The following is a 21,365-nucleotide window of genomic DNA, read 5'->3' as shown; positions in this document are numbered from 1 at the left end:
AGGTGTTTTCTGACCTGCTTACTGCTCTCTAGTGCGCAGTCCTCTAATACAAAGGAATTAATTGCATCCTCCCATGATGTAAAAAATAGATTTGTTGTTACATGCTTCTCTCTCACCTCGCAGAACTAGTTAAGGACACGGTATTACTAAAGATCTCACCTGTCCCAGTGTCTTCAAGAAAATAAAGTCACTTCCCACCAGCTTCTGTTTTGGGGCATGGTTTTCAGAAGCTTAGTTTGTTGCTATTCCATTACTATTTCTTCAACAAGTGACTATTTTATAAAGAGCATCTGTCTCACTAAATGAGTGTGGACATCTGGCACATAAATAATTAAATACAAAGCTCTCTCTCCTGAACCCTACTCCAGGCAGCCAGATGGGTGTCAAACAAGGTATGCACTCAGTTTCAGTGGGATGCCCGTACATATAGTGCAATCCTTACAGCATTCACCAGCATTCAAAAATATTAATACAAAAGTTTATTTTCTCTGAAGAACAATTCAATACATATCTTAACTGCATTAGCAACCAAAGTACAGAGAGCTTCTAGCAGGCGAGAGTCGCAGGCACAAGACAGTAATGCCACAGCTTGCTCTGGGAATGCTGCTCGCAGCCCCAAGCTGAAGGCAACACCTCCAACTGAAACAGCGTGGATGTAAGAGGAGATAACATACCCCAAGGAGAAGGCACTGCCGCCTATCGATGCTTGTCATCATCTCTTTGTTTCTTGGTATCTCTTTCCCTGCTCCGGTCTCTATCCCTGTCCTTCCTGTCTCTGTCCTTCCTCTCCCTCCCTCTGCTCCTCTCCTCTTTGGAGTCCCTCTCCCTCTCACTTTCACCCCAAGTCCACGACCGCTCCCTTTCTGGCCATCGCTTGTCTCTGCTCCTTTCATGGTCTCGGTCCCTTGTTCTCCAGTCCCTTGTTCCCTCACGAGACCAGTTTCGTTTCTCTGCCGATCCTTCTCCATAGAAATCATTTTTCATGTTTGGCAAATTGATGGGTTTTCGGAAAGGTCTGTCCCGTCCTCCAAACCGTAGCTGCCCGGATTCTTTCTTGCCTCCAAACCCACCTCCAAGCCTCCGAGGAATCCATCCTTTGAGAGTTCTTTCCAGTTCAAAGTCTACAAAGATCTCATGTTGATCAATAACCAGCCTGTTGGCGTCTCTGTGGGCCTTCAGGAGAGCACGCTCCTCTTTGTACTCAATAAACGCATAACCCTTGGAAAATCCCGTGACCAGGTCTCGAACCAGACGGATCTTTCTGATGTCTCCATACCGGGAAAAGACCTCTTTTATCTTCTCTTCTGTTGTCTGAAGATTGAGCCTTGCTACGAACAGGGTGAGGTGAGGATCTCCTGTAACTCCCTTGTTGGGTACGTAGCGTGCCAGCATAGCCCTCCATATGGCACGGTCATGGGGCTCTTCATCTGTGCCATCAATGCTGCCGGCTTTGAGGGGGTCGTACTCCTTTGCTATAGGGGCCCAGTCGTTCATCGTCTAGGGGGAAAAAAACACGCATCGCACAGACTCACAGGTGTCTTAGGAATTAGAGCAGCTACTGCCAGAAGCACTTTCAGCACTGCTGTACAGTATTTTTCAACCAAAAATCCTCCGAAGTGTGACAAACCGAAATAAACCAGCAATGCCGCTGTTGTTTTGAGTTCACCTCCCGGGGCAGAGCCATGGCGGAGAGCCTGGATCCGCCCCACCCTGACGGGAGCCCCGCGGCCCGGCGCCGTTCCCCCCGGCCTGAGGGGAGCCCCGCGACCCCGTCCTTCCCCCGCGGGCCCTACCCCGTGTCCCCCCTCCCGAGCGACCCCCGCCTGACGGCCGAGGCCGCCCGCCGCGCCGCTCACCTCACCTCACCTCGCCCGGCGCGGCGCGGCGCGGCGGGAAGGCGGCTCTTCCCGTCGGCAGAGGCCGATTCGCCAGGCCCGGCGGGCCGGAGGAGGGAGGCCGGCTCCCGCCGGTGTTTATCTTAACACCTTCCCCCCCACCCCCCGCTCGCGTCAGGCGCCGCCAACACCCCCCGCGACCACCCCGGCGGCCCCGCTCCCGGGAGCCGCCTCGCCTCACCACGACGCCCGGCGAATGCGGCGTTGAGGAACCGCCGATGCGTTTACCTCCCTGCGCGCCCGGCCCGGCCCGGTCCGGTGCCGGTGCCCAGCCCGGGGCAGAGCGAGGGCTCGGCTGGCGGCGCCGGGAACCAGCCCCGGCCCTTCCCCGCTGCGCCCCCGCGGTCCCCTTACCGGCGGCGGCGGCGGAGGGAAGGAGGGACGGCGGTGTCTCCACAGGGGAAGGGGCAGGGCGGGAAGCGCCGCCGGCCCGCGGCCTGCTCCATGGAAACCGCAGGGGCGGGGGGGGGGTCGCTCCGCCCGCGGGCGCCGCCGGTAGCACCGCCCGGCCCGGCCCGGGAAGGAAGTTAGCGGCGGGCTGCGGCGGGCATGCAGCGGGGCCGGGAGGAGGAGGAGGAGGAAGAAGAGGAGGAGGAGGAGGGGGATGGCGGCCCGGAGCGGGCTCTGGAGAAGAGCCCCTTCCAGCTGACGGCCGGGGATGTCTATGACATCTCCTCCGTGGTGGGCCGGGACCTGCTGCAGCTCAGCGCCGGGCCGCAGGTGCCCGCCGCCCTGGCCCGGCTGCAGTTCAGGATCGTGAGGGTGCTGGAGATGTTGGAAGCGCTGGTGAGCGAGAGCAGCCTCGCCGAGGAGCAGCTGCGGATGGAGCGGGACAGCCTGCGGCGGGAGGTGGAGGAGCTGCGGGGAGAGAGGTCCCGAGGGAGCACCCAGCAGGTGGGCGGCAGGGCCGTGGTGGGCGGCAGGGCCGTGGTGGGCGCAAGGGCCGTGGTGGGCACCCACTGTGCAGCACGGCATGGCCGGGGCAGCTTGGCCGTGGGGTCGTCAGCTGCGAGGTGGCACACGCGGCAGAGGCACCATCCCCGACATAGGTCGTGGCCTGTCCGCTTGGCAACGTGCGGGTTGCGAAACCCACCCTAACGCCAGCTGGGTCAGAGGATAGTTTTGCCACAATGGCCGGTCTCTGCTATCGCAGCAGAACGAGTCTCAGAAAGTTCGCTTCTCATCTTTGTAGAAGGCCTTGAAGCCGTTCCCAGAGCGGAGGTCTTAAGGGTTATTACAAGTCGAGGTGCTGTGGATCCTCGCTCCTCTTTCACTATAGTGACCAACCATGCTTTTAGCTCAGCAAGGTGCATTGCTCACAGAGGAGTTCCGACACACACAGGCAGATGGTCACAGAGTACAAAATCCACCATTGTACAGCTCTTACCCAGCACCCATCCCATAAAGACAACTTGCCATTTATGCAAATGCTAAAGCTTTGTTACTCTGTGCAAGGGAAACCCGTGTCTGTGACCGAAAAAGGCATTACCACAAAGGTCTTAAATTAGGTAAGGAGAATTCAGTTCTCACCTCTCTCTGCCACAGAGTTTTGGTGTGATGTTAGACAGATTGCTCAGCCTGTCTCATCATCAGAAAAGCAGATAAAAGCAGCTTCTTGGCAAACTAGATTGCAAACTCTTTGGGACAGAGACTTTGCTTTTAGCTGTGGTCAGAGCCTGTCACAGTTGGGCCCTATACTTGGCTGGGAAATGCGGAAGCCAAGGGAATACAAAATTGATATGAAAAACTATAATTAACAGCTTGGAAAAAATAAGGACCATGATGAAGTCATACTAGTTCTAAGAATTCCTACATATTTATAAAATTCAGAATTTTCACTCTATGAGTGCCCTGTCTTTAATGTGTCACAAGATCATGCCCACCACCTTTTATTTTACAGCTCAGCCTTGGACCAGATAAAATGATAATAGACCTCACAGATCCAAATCGCCCCCGGTTCACACTACAGGAGCTGCGAGATGTATTGCAAGAGCGTAACCAGCTGAAAGCTCAGCTTCTTGTGGTGCAAGAGGAGCTACAGTGCTATAAGAGGTATATCACAAAGTCAGCAAAGAACTAATAACAATTACTTCTTGTCTGGGGAACTTACCAGGTCAGAGTATTGCAGGTTGGAGCACCTAGATTGGGGTAGGCACTGTCCAGATGTACAAGAGGCATCTGTGCTCCCAAGAGCCTACAAATGAGCAAAGAAAAACAGGAGAATTACGAAGTCTCTACACAACATAATTTTAAAACTAAACTGCGTCTTAATCTGTGCAGTTTGCAGCCTGTTCCCATAACTGTACCACTGTAAGCCTACGTATGGTTACTCCCACTCCACGTACAAGCTGGGTTCTTATGCACATGAATTCATCCATGCAGTTGCAGCAGTTGCACACATGCTGTTCTTTTCTAAAGCCACACTACGTACCAAAGAGCTTGGGGGTTTCCATCTCAGCTTTAGTCAAAATTTCCTTCCTCCTCCAGCTGCTTGCACAGTGGGTATGGCATTGATCTAGAAAGCAGAATATTAAGCCCTTTCATCATCATTCAAGATAAGCTGTGGGATTTGCACTTGAGCTGTGCAAAACAAGTGCTTTCAGAGACGGATTTTGGTCTTTCTAGAAGGGACCAGCTTGGGAGAATCAGTGTGAGCCAAAGGGCGGGATGCAGGAAGGATCTTGCTCTTGGTGCTACAAATTCATTCACCTCTAAGGCTGCTCTCCTCCAACCTCTTCCCCTCATCATCAGGTTGTATTATAAACTCTTTGGGGCAAGAAACTACTTACTCTAAACACAAAATGTCTGAGCACATTGATTCCAGTTGAGATATCTCAGCAGCAACCTCTTAGATACAGTAAGCCCGCCCTTTGCCTTGTCTGTCACAGGCAGGTTAAGCCAAGAAGTTAAAGTTAAATCCAAGGAGTCTGTTTACAAACTGCTCAAGAGCACTTCTCACAGCACAGTGGGGCACTGCTTCCCCAGCTCAGCTGCCTGCCTTTGCTGTGCAGCCATTGGAATGGCTTCTTGCTTTGACTTCCCAGCTGTGTTACACAACTTCTTACAGGCCAAGTTAAAAATTAACAGCGTGAATGTTTTAACTTTTTGAGTGATTTAAGTCACAGTGTTGTGCACCTAGAGGGTGTGTCAAGGCTGCTTTTCAGTTCAAGTAATTCTCTGTGGTTATTGCCTTGTACAGCGTTGCAGCTTAAGCTAAAAACCATCTTCCCTTTAAACATTCACATAAAATCCTAATTATAATTGTACAGCCATAAAGAGTAGCTGTGCAGGGGAAGAGGATAAATATGAGTGTATGTTCTAAAACGTCTTGTGTATATTGGAAATAAGCTCTATATAGCACAAGGTAAGTGATGTCGTCACAGAGAATGGCTTAAAATGACTGATGATGTTTGGGGATTGCATTTTTAGTCATGATTTCTGAGTAGAAGTTATTGTGCAGATATTAGAGATCTGCAGTATCACCAAACAGCTCCCAGTCCTGCTTCGCTAAGAGGAGAATCTGCCTCAGAATTATCCCATGCCTGATGTCACACCAGTTTCTAGATACTCTCCTGTATTTTTATTTCCAAGGTCCAGCCAAGTGTTGCTTAGCTACTTGCATCCTTCAGCTACTGCCGTCATAAGCTTTGATCCACTCAGCGCTCAAGATAAATGGGGTCAGCCCAGGACAGTAAATTGGCATGCTGTGAAAACATAGTGTAGTATGCAAGCTGGTAAAAATCTAACCCAATTTCAAGCAGGGGAAACATCCTTTGGAAAAACTGAAGCTTTTGCCTAAAGTAGGCGATTACAACCTTGTAAAGTGTAGCAGCATCAAAGCAGGATGACAAAATCTACAGCTCAGGCAAAGCCTTTCTTTTCTCCTCTATAGGATGGAAAGAGGAACAGCCACCTGCCTTGCAGGGAAGCTGGGAAACTCCCATCTGTTCCCAGCCACGTGGTGTGAGCCTTGGTGGCTGCGCTGAAGGTACCACAGATCCACCCATGCAGAAATTCACCATTTGTGTCTGCACCCTACTGTTGTCTTTGGACTTTTGTACAAATCCAGCATGTAATTACACTTCCCTTTCACTCCTATTATGATTTGCCATTCTTCTTCGCAGAAGTCTGCTCGTTACTTTTTTAGTGTTTTCATTAAAGCATAGCCTAAGTAAAATGACATTGCAGTATTTAAAGAAAATAAGAGCAATTCATTACAAGGAATAGGCCAGGCTGCCATCCTGTCCTGTGACACCCATTCACCCACGTCGTAGGCTGCCCAGTGAAGGGTTTAACATATGCAATGCCACGCTATGCACAAAACCATGAAAAATAAACAAACCCTCTTCTTTTCCTAGTGGGATCATCTCACAGAGAAGGGACCAAACTGAAGAACTGGAAAAAGAAGCCAGTGGCAGCAGCCCTGGCACTAGCAAGGACAGCGAAGAGAAGACAATCATCAAACGGCTGTAAGTTTGTCTGCATCTTTTTGGGGAGAAAATGGGAGAATATGGCATGCTTCATATTTAGTGAATCCAGGGATGAATTCTGAACTTTGGCCTCATTGGCTGGATATTGTTTTCTCCTCCTCCCTGTAAAATTAAAACCCGATAAAGAAATCCTTTCCTGTGGAAAAAGCACTCCACAGGAAGGCAACCTCTACCCAGGCAAGCAGGGTGTCACTTTTTTTCTAGGAAAAATAAGCATTTCAGAGCAAAACTATGTGATACTTGCTTCCCCTGCTAGCACATTAAGACTTTGCTGTGAGAACATGCCAGCTGTCCCTGGAGGTTTGTTTATATTGTATGAAGCAGCTGTACGCAGTACCCACAAGCTCAGGCTGCATCCCGAGAGTTCCCCAAAATAGCAGAACACATTGACACAGCCATCTCACTGCATGTTCCTTCTTTTCCAGTTGTACTTATTGTTTCCTTTTTGTTGTTGGGGTTTTTTTTTTTAGGTTCTCTTTTAAACATGGAAAATGAGCACCCTCAAGAACATAACCACTCCTGTTCAGAAATGGCAGTGATGAGAGCCTCTAAGGTGTTAGGGGAGTCAATGAGTGGAAGAAAAAGCATCACTCCTACTGTAGAGAATAAGCAATCTCATCAAAAGTGTGTTGTATAATATTCTTTCAGAATAAATTTTACTTTGCTTTTTTAGAAACTGTTTAAGACAAACACTTTTTGTATTTCCTGGATTCCTGCCAGACATTATCCACATGTAGAGAATAAATGTTTATACAAAGGTGGTTTTTATTCTTATTAAAAGAGCCTGTGATGATCTGTACTGCCACTTACTTATCCCATCCACCTATCAAAATGCTCAGCCCAAATGATTTTGCAAGATGAAGATATTTTTAAGAGCTACATGCCATTCACAAGCGCATGCATACAAAAGCACTGGGAAGGAAAAACCCATTCAGATTCCAGTCCCCACTGCTCTCATGCAGAAAGTAATTATCTTACACTAACACAGAACTGCTTGAAGAAAACCCCAGCACTGCATTTTTGTTTGCTTTCTTTGCATTAGATGGGCAGTACACAGGCAGCAGCAGGCATAAGCCTGTCACTCCCCACCCCACCACAGGAAGATGCAGTTGGGCTGTGAGAACAGAATGCCTGTACACACATGAGTGGCTGGGGTCGAGATGAAAGATGGTGGAGAAGAGCACAGCAAGGGAGGAAAAGCTGCTGCATTGTGCTCTGCCCACATGAACGACTGATGTCTTTTCAGAGGTGCAGACATCCTCAAACTAGAGCAGATGCACCAAACATTTCATTTCTGGAAGCTAAAGGTCTCCTGTGGTAGACAGTTGTATTTTTCATTAGCTCTGTTCTTTCAGTCAGCTGTCACAAGCTGTGTATTAGCTCAAGTAATGAGATTTATCACTAGTGGAAGCATATAGGGCAAACAGAGGAGTAGAAAAAGAAGCTTGAAAGACACTAATTAGGTTCCACATTTAGAAAAGCAGAATTTCCAGAGCAGCAAAGTCTGAAGAGACTTAAAAGAAGCAGTGACAGGTATGAAACTATGATCTTACTCTCCTTAGAAGTAAAAGCAGGCTCTGAAATCTTTTGATTCCCTCTCATACGCTAGCAGCATGAAAAATATAGGACACGTCACACATCTGCTCAGATGTACAATGCGAATGTGGCTTTGCAGAAGGCAGAACTGCAGTCTCCTTTCAGAGAGAATTTGTTAGCAACTGTATGTTAGCAAGGCAACATCAAAGATGTCCGACCTAAGCAACTTGGTTTAGCCAGGGCACAGGACAGCTAAAGTAATTTTCCCATCTTCAAAATATTAATAAGCCTTGGCCATGTCCCCGCAATGTATTTTCTAGAGCATGGCAGCAGGGAAGGAAGTTACTGCATTTCCTTAGAAGAGGCTTTGCATTTAAAGAAAAAAAAAAAAAAAAAAATCCCACCAAACCAAAAACCAGTCATGCATCAGCAACAGCCGGGATACATCTCTGAGCTGAGAAGAGATGTTTACGTGTGCTCTGAACTCCATTCTCTTCTGTGCTTTATCCAGGGATGTATTTTCCAATCTCCTTTAAAAGCTGGGGGAGGGGAATTCTGCCCCAAAACACACTAATCACTCTACTAAGTCTTAATGAAACCACTTCAGGTCATAAACTGCACAGATTAAACAAAGCTGTGCAAAAGTAACAACCTGCCATGGAGGCAGTGAAGACTGTAACAAAGCACTAGGCCAGTCTTTGCAGTTAGTTGAGGGAGCCAATAATGAAAGCTGCAATTACTCTTTTCAGTTTACCATTTAATATGTACTTTATTAAAAAAAGATTAAAAAAAAGGTGGGAGTTCACCAGTTAAAGTGGACAGGAGATCACCTCAACCTTTTTGGGCTAGTTGTTTTCTAGAATTATCACAGTTGCATCCACTCTGGTGCCAAGCAAGCTGCACAGCTTCTCTCTCAAAAGGGGAGCAAATTCCTTGGCTATGGCTACACAGAAGAGGCTACAGTCCTGTTAGAGCAACCCCGCTGCCTCTGGCAAAGCCACACAAGCCTGACAACAGCAGTTTAGCTCCCAACCCAAGGGCATTTTTCCCTGCTAAGTGCTTTACACCTTACAAGAAGGTTTCATCTTCTAACAAGGCAGAGAGATAAAAATCCACAGGGCATGTTTCTGTGAAAAGTATTTTGACATACATATCTCTGTGTGTGTGTGTGTGTATATATATATATCTCTCTCTCTATCAGTTCCTAGAAAAGTAAAGGATACATACTCAGTGCAACATCAGCTTTATTACCATCTTCCGATGCAGTGCTACTTGATTACCAGTTAAGCATTTCAGAAAAGACAATTTTCTTTTTATGTAGAATAGGGAAGAGATCTTCCCCCTTTCTCATTTACAAAAGTGATGCTGAAGAACAGAAGTTTTAAGCTATTTGACCTGATAGAGAACAAGCAAATGTTTAAATTAAAAAAAAAAAACAAAAAGAAGCATTTTATTCCAATTTTGACTTAAGGGAAGTGCTCTAGTAAAACAGGATACTGTACACTGCCATAGTCTCCATTACTGAGACCAGAGAACAATCAGTGTCAACTCAAATAAGTCAAAGAAGCTTACCTGTAACTCAGTACATGTAAGGTAACAGGTCTCCAGTTAATTCTTCAGAAATGGTGAAAATACACAGGCTGTCTCTGATGAGCTTGCCTTGTGTTAAGTGGTAAATAATATAAAGCATTTAATGGCTAATGATTTTCACAGCTTTCTTTCAAAATGCTAATGATCTGCAATGGAGACAGGTACTATAGCAGCCACTTCATCAATAATAAATATATTCTTTATTTTACAGAGACATTGTCTTCAAGTTTTTAATTTAAAAAATACATCACTAAGCCACCTCTCTTGCTGCTGGAGCATACAACCAGGATGTTGTTGCTATTTGACCTATCACATAGGCAAGCATGTAAGATTGTCCTAGAAGGCATTAGCTGGAACAGCAGCAGCCTTCAAGACATGAGGAATAAGAGACATTAACAGAGCCACAGATCCCTTGCTGACATCTTCCAGCAGCGAGCGTGGCTGATGGCTCACAGCCATTTTCATCTACACACATGCCAAGCCTGCCTTGGCAAAAATTCCAACTGGTAAGAATTCATCTTTAACATAAAGGACCTGCATTGTATTGCCCGCCTATATCACAGATTTGGTTCTCCAACAGTAAAGTTACAAACATCCGCAAGACGCTAAGCGCTCAACTCCCATTTAAGACGGTGGGACCAGACCATGCTGGACAGACCTACAGGACCAGGCAATAAGGAATCTACTTTCTTCATTGCATGAACTCCATCATTACAGTTTGAAGCTGCATATGAAGTCGACTCCTATTTTTGGAACCGCTATGCTCTACTTCAAGCATTCACAGTAAATAAATAGCTTCTGATGTGGCTAATTAGCATAGGAAGATAATAAAAAAATTTTTGGAGAGAGCTTTTTCTTCTTCTTCTTTAAAATCCTCTGGGAGACACCTCCAAGGATCAGCCATCAACTATAAAAAGGTACCTTCTTAAATTTTAGAAAATAAGTAAATGTCAAACATTGATTCTCACTGTGAAGTTCTATCTTCACATTTGTAATCAGTATCAACCCAGTCTATGAAAATCCATCCTCATTTGGCTTGGAGTCATTTCTCTGAAGAAAGCAGCCAATTTGACCATCCATTTCCCTCAGCACCAGTGCATTTAAAGTTCATTGCCAACATGAGATACGACACTGGAAAAAATGGATCCCTACCACAAATTATTTGAGAACGATAGTAGCATCCATCTCAGAGAAGCCTGTCAGCACTGGGTTGTAAAAAGCAGTCTGACAAGCAGTCAAGCCATTGGATGTACTAGTCAGAGTATAGAAGTACATCTACTGTCATAAAGCTAATGCCAAGGTCATCACCCCACAAAGTGGAGCATGAGATTTCATTGCAAAAGCAGAAGAACAACCCAAGTGATTAAGTTTCTGTGCAAGTCTTTGCATGCTCAAGTGGCACTGGTCACTACGCAGAAGTATTCAAATTTTAGGGAGGGTTTCCTTTTATGATATAAAAGGTTTGGCAATCTAAGATCAATTACTCAAGCCTGCCTGGAAAACTGTAATAGGTATTTAAATACTGCAAAGCAAAAGGAAGTTTTTCAGGAGCTCAGAACACCATAAGCAGTCCACTAAGAAAGCTGAGGGAAGTGAGGACAGGAAAGAAAAAAAAAAAAAAAATCCACTGACTCCTTGTAGAGCACTCAGTCCAAAAAAAAAAACCAACCAAAAAAAACAAAACCCCAAACAAAGATGAAGTATTAGTGTTTCAGCCATGGATGAGCTTCAATGGAAGCTTTGCTTCTGTCTCCATAGTCGTACAACAGTTCTTCACCTGCTTTAATGTCTCTGGAAGCTATCAATATGAGATGAGGCACACCATCAATGTCATGAAGCTTTGTTTGACAATTGCCACATTTGCTGTGATTAATCAGTCTTCCCAGGCGGTTAGTTTCTTTTGTAGCATCAACACTGAAAGAACAAGAACAGAATGCAGGATTGCTGCATATCATGCAGTCATATTTGTGGACAAAAAACAAAGTGCAAATCAGATAAAAGAACAAGGAATCCATACAGGGCTTGAAAAATGAAGGAAAACCAGACCATTACAGAATATTCATATGATTAAACAGACAACACATCGTATGGCAATGTAGGTAAACTAAAGCAATTCTGGGAGATTTTTAAGTTAGCACAAACCCCAGAAAACAGCCAACTTCAGACTGTTTTAGAGTGATAAAGCATGCACGTGGGGTGGGTGTCAGGTACTACAGAAAGAAGGAGACCCAGTCAAAGACAGCTGAAGGAAATATTTCTCTTCCAGAGAGTTTGTCCATACTGCTTTTCAAACAAAATCCTTGCAACTCAGGAAAAGTAGTTAATTTTACAAGAGAATAAATTTAGGCAGAATTCCATGGCAGAGCTCAAAGTCTCATCCAAGCAGATACAACTCTCCATATAGCTTGTGCTGTACTTCAAAGAATATGGCTTTGAGTCACCTACCGTTCCTTTTAGCCCAGAGGTGCAGAAAGCTCTTGGACCATGAAACAGTGCTACAAAAAGATTTCCTAATTCATGGTTCCCGTTAAAAAAAAAATTTTGCATGAAAACAAGAAAAGACTTAGCAGCATTCAAAGCCTCTATCACTCAACCGCCACACTTAAGGGAAGAGGAGCTTACCAGTACGTTTTGCTGAGGTACTGAAAATAGTACATATAGCAGCCTGTGGATGGATCTTGAGCATACACAGCTTCTCGCTTTTTAGCATCAGTGATCTCTATGAGATCCCCATGATATTCAACTACAAATTCTCCTCGATTAAAATGCTTAGTAGCGATTACTCCTCTCCCTTTGCCATCGATGTAATCAATCTGTTGAGTTGAAAAGAAAATCAGCTTGGAAATTAGAAAGTATTTACATGATTGCAAACATGCTGTTTACTAGGAAATGAGTACCGGTCAGATTTGTCATTAAAAAAAATGCTACAGCAAGGTATTTGTGTGTATTGCCAACAAAGCTGTAGAAGCACAACCCACAGCGTGGTGGAAGAAACATAGGATGAGTTTGGGATACACCCTATGAGTTACCAGGTATTTTGATACAAAGTCTTCTAATCAAAGAACTAAGAATTACTTCAACTAAACAATACACAGAGTTATCTATTTTTTCTTTTAAACTACCTATTAGCTGAGGCAGAAAGCTCTTCCATTTCACGTGCACCATCACCATTAGCATGCACAGGTTAAAAAGCAATAGAAAGATTGATCACAGAAATTACATTTATCACCCCCAAGTATACTCCCCCTGTAAATTGGACAACTCCAAGAAAGCTCTCCTATCACTGTTGTAGATGCGACAGTGTTAATTGCAGGGTGCTGCTTTTCAAGAATCACAGCTCTTCTGCACTTCCAGGAGCCATTTCTGCTTTAAATTCTAAAAAGGGCGATCAGAGTAACCCAAGTGGTAAGCACTTGGTCCCAATAACTAGTATTTGCTAGCAGTGGGAGGAAAACCAGTACAACCCATTATCCCAAGTGCCATAATGAAGACCCACTGTGACTGGCTGTAAATAGGCTAAGAGAATTTGTTACCATACAGACAGTATATATGGGTTGTACCTTTTAAACATATGACAATTAAGATGCTGTATCTAAGCCCACTTCTGAAAGCTAACCCAAGAAATGAGATACTAAAGGGAGCAAGTGCATTTTCAGCAAATACTATAAAGGTCCCTCAATATTTATGACTGAGGCTGCATATACATATTCTTCAGAGCTAAATATTGTCCATCCAAAAGGAAAGACAGTGTGCTCCAGTTCTGCTGCACTTTCATCATACTATCAATGAACTACAGCAGTCTGAGACTGAAACTGTTCAAGCAGAAAGTAGCAGAACTAACAGCAAGATACCATATAAACAGCACATGGCTACTTAGGTTGGCATTGCAGTTACCTTCATTCCTTCTTCCTTCCCACTTGTAATTAGCTCATCTATTTTCCTCCTCTCCTCAGTCTGCAGAAGAAACAAGAACAAAACCACAGTATTGTTGATAGTTTTTGTAGCTTATTCTATAGCTAAAAGGAAATTATTAGCCCGTGACACTTATTTTTCCAAACCACCCCGTATTTCTAGCAAAACTGAATGTTAAAGAGACAGATTTCTGCCCCCCAAAATATATAAGCAGCTAGACTCTGTCCTAGAAGAACTGGATCGGCATTTCTGAATTTTAAGAGTGTCCTTAATACTTCCAGTGCACAATGCTATTTGTATTTGGCCAATGGAAACCATTTACAGATAGTTACACACTTTCTCAAACATTCAATTAACTGGCAACATTATAAGTAATGTTATTTTAACAAGATGCACTACCTCCAATTCAGATTTGCTCTTCCTGGAACTTCTTCTAACTGGGTAATAATCTGTCACTTTTCGATTTGGTGTTCTTCCTTGCGTTCTAAGGGATAAGAAAAACAGAGAACACACGTATTTCAGACTATTTGTGAAGTTATGCCTCTAGAACAGAGGTACCTGTAAGAAATTTTTATTTTCAGCTTGGTATGTTGAAAGGTGATCAATATGAATCAGTGTTTCTTATCAGTACTCTTCACTTCAAGCCAAAAGCCACATCCCCTTTTCTTCCCCATGCTATTTCCATTACTCAGTATCAATTCTTTAACAATAAGCACAAGATGCCATTGGAAACCAACTGAAGGTCACATTAGAAGTACGAAGCCCCGTGTGCCTTGCCAGAAGGCACTGTAAAATTTAGGTCATGAAAACTGCTTTGCAAGGAATTCATTAATGTTGGGTCACATTACTCCCATATCATGAGAAAGAGTATCAGCTTAGCCAGGAAGCCTCCAACTGTAATTAATCTAATATTCTGTTTCTGACAAGATACATTCCCATTTGTCCACAGAAAAGTAGGTCTTAACGGCTCATTAACTTTTTTCTATAGGTGATCAGCAAGTATTTCACTTGATATAAAATACACTAACCTTGCTTTCAAGAAAAACAAGTCTTCTGCAAGGTAGATAAAATACTTCGGGTGCTATTTTGTGTTTTTCAAACATGTCATTCTTGAAAAAACAAAGATTTGCTCCCCCCAACACAACCATTCACTTAAAAAAAGGCAACAAAACAAGAGTAACATTAATTACAGGTCTGACTATAGCTCCTGAAGGACAAATGCAGATCAAAGCCTCCTGGTGCAAAAGGACATACAGAAGAAAAGCTTTTACAATTCCAGAAGTCACTTACTTTCTCCTTGGTCCACGTTTTGCTTTAACCATCTTTTTCTGAGCTGGCTTTGCATTGGCCTCATCAGCACAGTCTGAAGGCAGGGGCGTCTTTTGAGTTTCTACAGTTTCTTGGTTTTGATCAGAGGAGGGCACCGAAGTATTGCACCCACCTTCTTTATCCTTCTGGTCTTCTGGTTTCATAGCACCTTCAATTATATTGCCACCACTCTTTTTTTCTGGTGACAGGAAAATAAAGTAAGGCTCTGAACTTAGGATCACCTATACCAGAGTGCTTTAAATGAATTCCAGTGGTTTCTAGTCCATGTTTCTAGTTCTGTCAAACAGGAGAAAGAGGGAGGGAATCACACAATCTCTTTCTGCTAGAACCCAGACAGGCTGTTACTCAATTTTTGACTGGTTATTGCTACAGTACACATAGTACAGAGGGAGGGGTGAGCAGAGAAAAGCAACAGGTAAAACAGAGCCCAAGTACTTCATCATGTTAGGTTTGCAACTCAAGAGTCTTCTAAACCTGAACATGCAGCACCTTCTGCGCAGTGTTTGAGACGACTGCGCAGTTTGCTACTCAGTGCATCTGGCATACTAAATTATCAAGTTGCCATAAGCTAATCAACATCCTGCACTGAGAGGGAGAGGAAGCCTCTCTGGATCCTGCACCGTGGTGATCAGTAGCTGCAGACGCTGGTACCAAGTGGCCAACACCACTCAGATAAAATCCACAGGAGCTAAAGGGCTGGCACTTATAAGAAGTCTACCCCCCACACAACCAACTTTTTCTTAGTTGCATGCATCCTACCTTGATATGACCACATCGTCCTTCTCAGCCAACTGATTTACAGGTAGCTGAGCATGGCTTAAAGCTCACTAGTTTTTATTTAAAGCAAACCACCAGGTTTAACAGTCTTATCTTCTGAGACAGATGCTTCGATCTCACTGGAGAAGTGAAGCACAGCTGCAAGGCCACAGCAGTGGGACATCCTAAAGCCATCTTCACTTTCTTGTCAAAACTGGGGAGCTAAATTAGGAGCTCAAGGCCCCAAGTTTCCAGAAAAACTGACACTCCCTGTGTTGAGTGGGACTTAAAATACCTGCTTGCTGAAAGTGTTTGCATCAAAATGTTTTGACAAATTACCAAGGTTATTAAATGCACCTTTAAACACAAGACAGCCTTTTTTTTTTCCCCCCTCCATAAACTTATGGAACATTCCCATTTCTAGTCACTACAATGAAGCATCTATGAAGCCTGGCACTTGGCATCCACAGTCTGTGCTCCTCCTTCTCACTGCCTTTATTTCATCCTGAAAATTTAAGAATTGTTTCTTTTTCTACCGTACCTCTACCTCATACCTGATTTGACTTTGAATTGCCTTTATATAAATTTGTATGAAGTAGTCAAATTACAGAATAAACGAGTTTCAGGTAATAAAACAGCCCCTCCCCCCAATTAGATAAACTGCCAAACACTGACCTGAAAAATCAGAGTAATAATAGAATTGCAGTGAGCTTAGGGCATATTAACAACACAAGCGTTAGCTTTTTATATCCAGAGAGACAATACAAACATAGCCAGACAAAAATTAGAGGAAAAATTGCCTGGTAAACCTATGACCTAAGTTTTGAAAAGGATAAGGACACCCTCATCTCTGCAGTGTCCCAGTTTGCCAATAGAGTTGGAGGACTGAGAAAGCAGCTGGGCCAGGGGAGCTGCCTGACCTTCCTGACTGTGTATTAAAGTTTTCAAATCAGGAGCAGGGGGAGCACATTTAATGAGGCAAGCAATCCAAAGATCAATCTTACCATCACCTTTCCTGTAGGTTTCATTTAGTGTTTTGCCCTGACATTTCACCTCGTGATACATGACAGAGTTCTCCTCTTGAAGCGGGGGGCGAGCACCAGGAGTTTTGTTAGGATTCAGGTAGCTGTAGATTTTGGATTGACCAATAAACACATTCTCCTAAAACAGACCCACACAAACATCAGTACATCACAGAGATACCAGGAACCTCAAGTTAATATCCACAACATGCTGCAAAGACAAGGGCTGACAGCTGACCATGCTAATGCAAATTACACTGCTTTAATGCATCATCCTTGCTGCTGTTGCTACTTCTACTAAGTGAAAACATAACAGTGGTAAGCACTCAGAAATCTTTACTAATGCAAACTCTCAGTCGAAGAGGACTTTCATATGAAATGTGGCAGGATGGGGTAGTCATAACTAACTCCAGCTTCCACCTTCTGCTTCACAGTATGAACTCTGATGCTAAAAAAAAAACAAAACCCCAACCCTTAGCTCCTCATGAGGAAGGGGGCCCCTAAGAGTGCAAGCCCAAAAAAATACGAATAACACAGCAAAAATCGCCCAAGCCTAGAACATACCTCTCATAGCCAGAGAGGTATGAGCTTATCCAAAGACTCTCATGAGGTGTCAGATGTTACTGCAGTTAATTATATGCTCTACTGAGCAACGCAGAGGACAGGAATCAGTTTTGCACAGTCTACCTTGAGTGACACCTCTCAGTGAAGTCTGGGAGATAACCAATGCTATCTTTTTATCCATTTTATTTCACAAAATAAAGCGTAAAAGTTGTTAGCGGCAAAAGAAACATTAAAGAGTCTACACAAAGCACTTACGCCCAGCCAGGAAAACAGTAAAACCCTCTGGCATGGTCAAACACCACAGAGACCAGGGTTTGTACACTGGCTCAGGCAAGCAGTATCAAATTTAGCAAAGTTTAGTGGAGTCATGTCACCTTTGCTTTTACAGTCTCCTGCCACCTCTCCAAGTTTGACTGTGCGGTGTATGTAGGGCACACAGATTGCAACCGTGAAATCTCAGTGGCTGGACAAGCAGATGCAACTTGGCCAGAACAAGTTTTTCTTGGCTATAGTCTGACTCAGCTGAAAGCAATTTTCAGACTTTGCAAGCCAGTTAAAACAAAAACATGCATCCATTTTTTTAGAAAAGCACACAAAGGTTCCCATTAGTTAAAAAAAATAGCTCAAATATAGCCGACTAAACAAATACTATGTAGTCACACAAACACTAAAAAAAGTAAACAAAGCACACAATAGAATACATAGGATAATTTTAATAATTAACATAATCACGAGTAACAAACAATGTGTACATAATTCACACACAAAATAAGACCAGTTAAAGGCTCAAATCTTAGTCCACAAATAAGCTTCACTAAAGATTAAGATTACAGTAGAACAGCCTGAGAAAACGCAAGTCAGTCAGATGCTCCCTGACCCCCAATACTTCTGAAAGGCCTATGACTTATTAAAAAACTGGGGCTTTTAAGGATGAAATACTATGAAAACACTCCATTTTAACAATTGCAAGCAGCGAACCCTGCGCTGCGAAGTTCTCAAGATTTAGTGAAGAGTTTAAATATGGGCATTTCAGGAGAAAGCCAGAAGCAGCGAACTGCAGCAGTCCACCTGCCAGCAGAGCCTTCTGGCTTGGAATACAGCATTAACAGGAAACGAACAACAGTTTTTCCAACATAGCTTCCTCCCCTCATTCCCAGCTCCCTGCCTGCTGCGCTCTTGGCGCTACCGAGACACGGCTGCCACGTCTTTGTCTGTGCCAGGCTTGAGACCCTCGAGAACAGAGATTTTCTGAGCACAGCAGAGCACACGAAGGGCTGCTGAGGAGCTCTGGGATTTGATGCAATAGCCACAATGATTTCCACGGGGGGGTTAAATGCAAAGCGACGATCAACCTCCGGCCAACCGCCTGTTAACAGAACTAGAGGACGGGGAGGATGGCACGGAGGGACTGCCGAGCCCGAGGCCTGCCTGCTCGCTGACAGCCCCGGCAGCGCCCCGCGCTTGCAGGGCGGCTGCGGCAGGGCACGGGGGAACACGGAAAGAGTCCGATTCCACTTAAAGTGAAGCGATTTCTGAACGACCCGCGGAGCCCCAGAAGCCAGGCGCCCGCGGCCACGCCGCTCCCCGGGGCGGCCCGCACGCCGGCTCGCCCGCACGGCGGGGGGAAGCGGAGGGCGCAGCAGACCCCAGGAGACGCCCGCCCCTGCTCCGCCCGCCCAGGCCCGGGCAGTGCTTACCCCGCCGGCCCGGGGGCGGCCGGGGCCCTTCCTCTCGGCGCTGTCGGGGCTCGCCTCCTCCGCGCCGCCCGCCCTGGCCTTGGGCATGTTCTTCCCTAGGAACAAGGGGGGAAGATCGGCGCCTGAGCCATGTCCGGCGCGGCCGCCCGTGGTCATCGCCCGGCCGCCGCGGCCTGCGCCATGTTTAAAGGGCTGGATGCGGCAGGGCGAGCCGCGGCGGCCCAGCCCCTTCCCGGCGAGCTGCGCACACCGCGCGGGGGAGGAGTCCCGCCGGCCCCGGCGCCCCGCGCCTCCCGGGAGGAGCCTCCGCGCCGCGGAGATGCCCCGCGCCGCCCGGCCCCCGCCCTGCGCGACAGCCCGCCGCGCCCCCGGCCCGGCCGCGCCCCCGGCCCCGCTCCTCCCCGCCGCCGCGCCCGCGCACCTTTAGCCATGACCGCGGCGGCGCGGCCCGGCGCCCAGGAGCCCCCCGCAGCCGGGCTGCCCCGACGGTCCCCGAGGAGGTCCCCCGCCGAAACCAAACGCTCCGCAGGGAGACGCCGCGCTCCCCTCCGCAACCCCATTGGCTTAACCGCGTGCCGATAACCGCTTCCGCGCCCCCGATTGGCGCGCAGAGCCGCACCCCGCCCTCTCCCTGTCACACGGGGGTCGTGGCAGCTCCTGGGAACAGGGTTTAAATGTGCGTTCCCTGGACGCTGATTGGCCCGTGCGAAGGGCAACCGGTGCTCTGATTGGCGGCCCGGGAAGGAACGCCCCTTCCGCGGCAGGGCCCCGCCACGTGGGTAGGACGCCCCGCTGGGAGCGGGCCCCCGCCGGCCCGTCCGTGCCCCGCGGAGCGGCGAAGGGCGCCGCGGGGGGGGGGGGGGGGGGGTGTCGGTGAGACGTACCCCCCTCCCGGCCGGTCTGGCGGCGCATGGTCATCACCCAGCGCCGTCCCGTCGATGCCTCCTCCCTCCCGCAGCTCTTCGCGGAGCAGATGGATCTCCGCTCCGGCCTCCCCGGCCGCGGATGCGCACAGCCACCGCACAGCAGAGACCCCTAATCATAACGGGGCTGTAAAGCTCTGCTTTGCGAAATTATCGGGCTGCTCTATGCAATGTCTAGCTTCAATCTCCCCGCGTGATTTAAGTCCGTGAATTCCATCCTCAAAGCTTGCCTGGAGAACAGATACTACTCAAGTATTGGGCTTGAGCATCAAAACCCGTCCCGTGCAACCCCCTATTCCGTAACAAGGGCAGCTAAGACATGGCACCACTACAGAGCCGTCCCCAGGAAAGCGTGAGCAGCCTTCAGCATCAACACCCTGCCCAGGAGCTCACGACAGGTGCAGTGCATACACTTCAGAATCAGGAAAGTACGATTGCAAAGAGTAAAGCAGCAACAAGGGCATGCAGGTCGGGGGATGCTGCGGGTTTCTTCTTTGCTAGTGGATGTCATCATGGAAGTTAGGAAATGACCACACAGGGCCTCTTTGGTCAATTATATTGAACAACAACGTATGACTAGTCTTTCTTCTAATCTGCGTTGGCCCTTTTCGGGCTTATCTAACAACAGCCGCCCGTGTGTGCTCAGGATAGGGTCCCATAGTACGTGAGCTGTCGTCACAGGGGAAAGCTTCCCATCCACGGCTTATCTGCAGCCAAAGGCCGCTGCTTGTCCCGCAGGCATTCCTACAGCGACACAATCGACCAGTACAGGATGGCGGTACAACTGAAAACTATCTCTGTCGTTAAGAAGAACAACAGAAAAAAAAACCCCAAACCACTGTCAACTTCAGCCAGAAATGCCCAGAAGGGACAGCTGCATCCCTCCCAGACAAGACATGAATGCGGCGCGACTGCAGAGGAGATACCAGAAAGCAGCACGGTGATTCAGCCTACCCTCTCCTCATTTTGCAACAGCTCTCTGCATAACCAGGCACTTTGAGAAAAGGCCAAAGAAACCCAGCCCTGCATTGTCACCATCATTTATTATGTCTGTGTCTTCGCTAACAAGGCATATGCATTTCACAGAAGGGCAACCAAAATGCACTAGGTGTTTTCCTGTAAACTCTGTTGGACACAAGGCTGCAGCCAGCCGATGTCAGCTGGGCATCATGCTGATGAACTTCTCTGTTAAGGCAGGTATACCAAGCTCTCCAGAAGAGCACCAGAGCCCTTGGCAGACACGGGTCTGATTTTTCCACCCCGATTCACGCTGTTCTTTTCATACAGCTAGGATGTGACTGGAAAAAATTCTTCATAAATCACTAAAGATGATTTCCTCCTTGTGGTAAGCGAGGAACCCTGTTCCCAATGTCTTGGGAAAGCTCTGGAAACACCTTTACTGTGGTTTTGCTCAGCTTTTGGGGGTTGGATATTTTTAATATTCATTTTATATATGTTTATTAAACAAAGCCACAGAGTTTGCATTGAAGCTGTGTGGGCCGCCACTAGAGGGCAAAGCAAGCTAAGTAATTACCTTCCCCAAAGCAACAAAGAAAACAACGTCATCTCTAACTGGCCTCTGCTCTCAGCACGGTGGGATCACGCTACGAATTAACAAAATACGCTGATTTTACCCCCCCGAGCTCTCCTC

At 46.6% G+C, this 21,365-nt stretch overlaps 3 protein-coding genes and 1 long non-coding RNA gene across 12 annotated transcripts; 2 read left to right on the top strand and 2 right to left on the bottom strand.

Moving 5' to 3' along the window:
- Window positions 1-464: 464 nt before the first annotated feature.
- Window positions 465-4,025, bottom strand: SNRNP35 (small nuclear ribonucleoprotein U11/U12 subunit 35). Of its 8 annotated transcripts, none has more exons than XM_030025285.2 (2): window positions 4,006-4,025; window positions 465-1,497 (listed from the first exon to the last, which is right to left on the bottom strand). In XM_030025285.2, exon 2 carries the CDS (start codon window positions 1,492-1,494, stop codon window positions 697-699), a length of 798 nt encoding a protein of 265 aa, XP_029881145.1. In that variant the 5' UTR covers window positions 1,495-1,497; window positions 4,006-4,025; the 3' UTR covers window positions 465-696. The 8 variants fall into 8 exon arrangements, with proteins under 8 accessions (XP_029881145.1, XP_029881141.1, XP_029881140.1 ...); XM_030025281.2 differs by lacking the exon at window positions 4,006-4,025 and adding an exon at window positions 2,250-2,356; XM_030025280.2 differs by lacking the exon at window positions 4,006-4,025 and adding an exon at window positions 2,077-2,294.
- Window positions 2,445-7,180, top strand: RILPL2 (Rab interacting lysosomal protein like 2). 2 transcript variants are annotated; one of them, XM_030025287.2, is made up of 4 exons: window positions 2,445-2,789; window positions 3,796-3,947; window positions 6,254-6,364; window positions 6,856-7,180. In XM_030025287.2, the coding sequence occupies exons 1-4, from the start codon at window positions 2,445-2,447 to the stop codon at window positions 6,878-6,880; spliced, it is 633 nt and encodes a 210-aa protein (XP_029881147.1). In that variant the 3' UTR covers window positions 6,881-7,180. The 2 variants fall into 2 exon arrangements, with proteins under 2 accessions (XP_029881147.1, XP_029881148.1); XM_030025288.2 differs by lacking the exon at window positions 6,856-7,180 and adding an exon at window positions 5,788-5,883 and having other exon boundaries at window positions 6,254-6,366.
- A 299-nt stretch (window positions 7,181-7,479) lies between these two features.
- On the top strand, window positions 7,480-10,439 carry LOC121233513. Its single transcript, XR_005933133.1, has 2 exons — window positions 7,480-7,918; window positions 9,723-10,439. It is a non-coding gene; the product is annotated as an uncharacterized LOC121233513 (long non-coding RNA).
- KMT5A (lysine methyltransferase 5A) lies at window positions 9,149-19,376 on the bottom strand. The gene is made up of 8 exons (XM_030025276.2): window positions 19,213-19,376; window positions 18,792-18,886; window positions 16,513-16,669; window positions 14,714-14,930; window positions 13,823-13,907; window positions 13,406-13,465; window positions 12,134-12,324; window positions 9,149-11,425 (listed from the first exon to the last, which is right to left on the bottom strand). The coding sequence occupies exons 1-8, from the start codon at window positions 19,349-19,351 to the stop codon at window positions 11,215-11,217; spliced, it is 1,155 nt and encodes a 384-aa protein (XP_029881136.1). The 5' UTR covers window positions 19,352-19,376; the 3' UTR covers window positions 9,149-11,214.
- Between the last annotated feature and the right edge of the window lie 1,989 nt (window positions 19,377-21,365).

Source organism: Aquila chrysaetos, chromosome 9 (genome assembly GCF_900496995.4).
Source record: "Aquila chrysaetos chrysaetos chromosome 9, bAquChr1.4, whole genome shotgun sequence".
Lineage (NCBI taxonomy): Eukaryota > Metazoa > Chordata > Aves > Accipitriformes > Accipitridae > Aquila > Aquila chrysaetos.
This window is presented reverse-complemented; position numbering and strand designations above follow the sequence as displayed.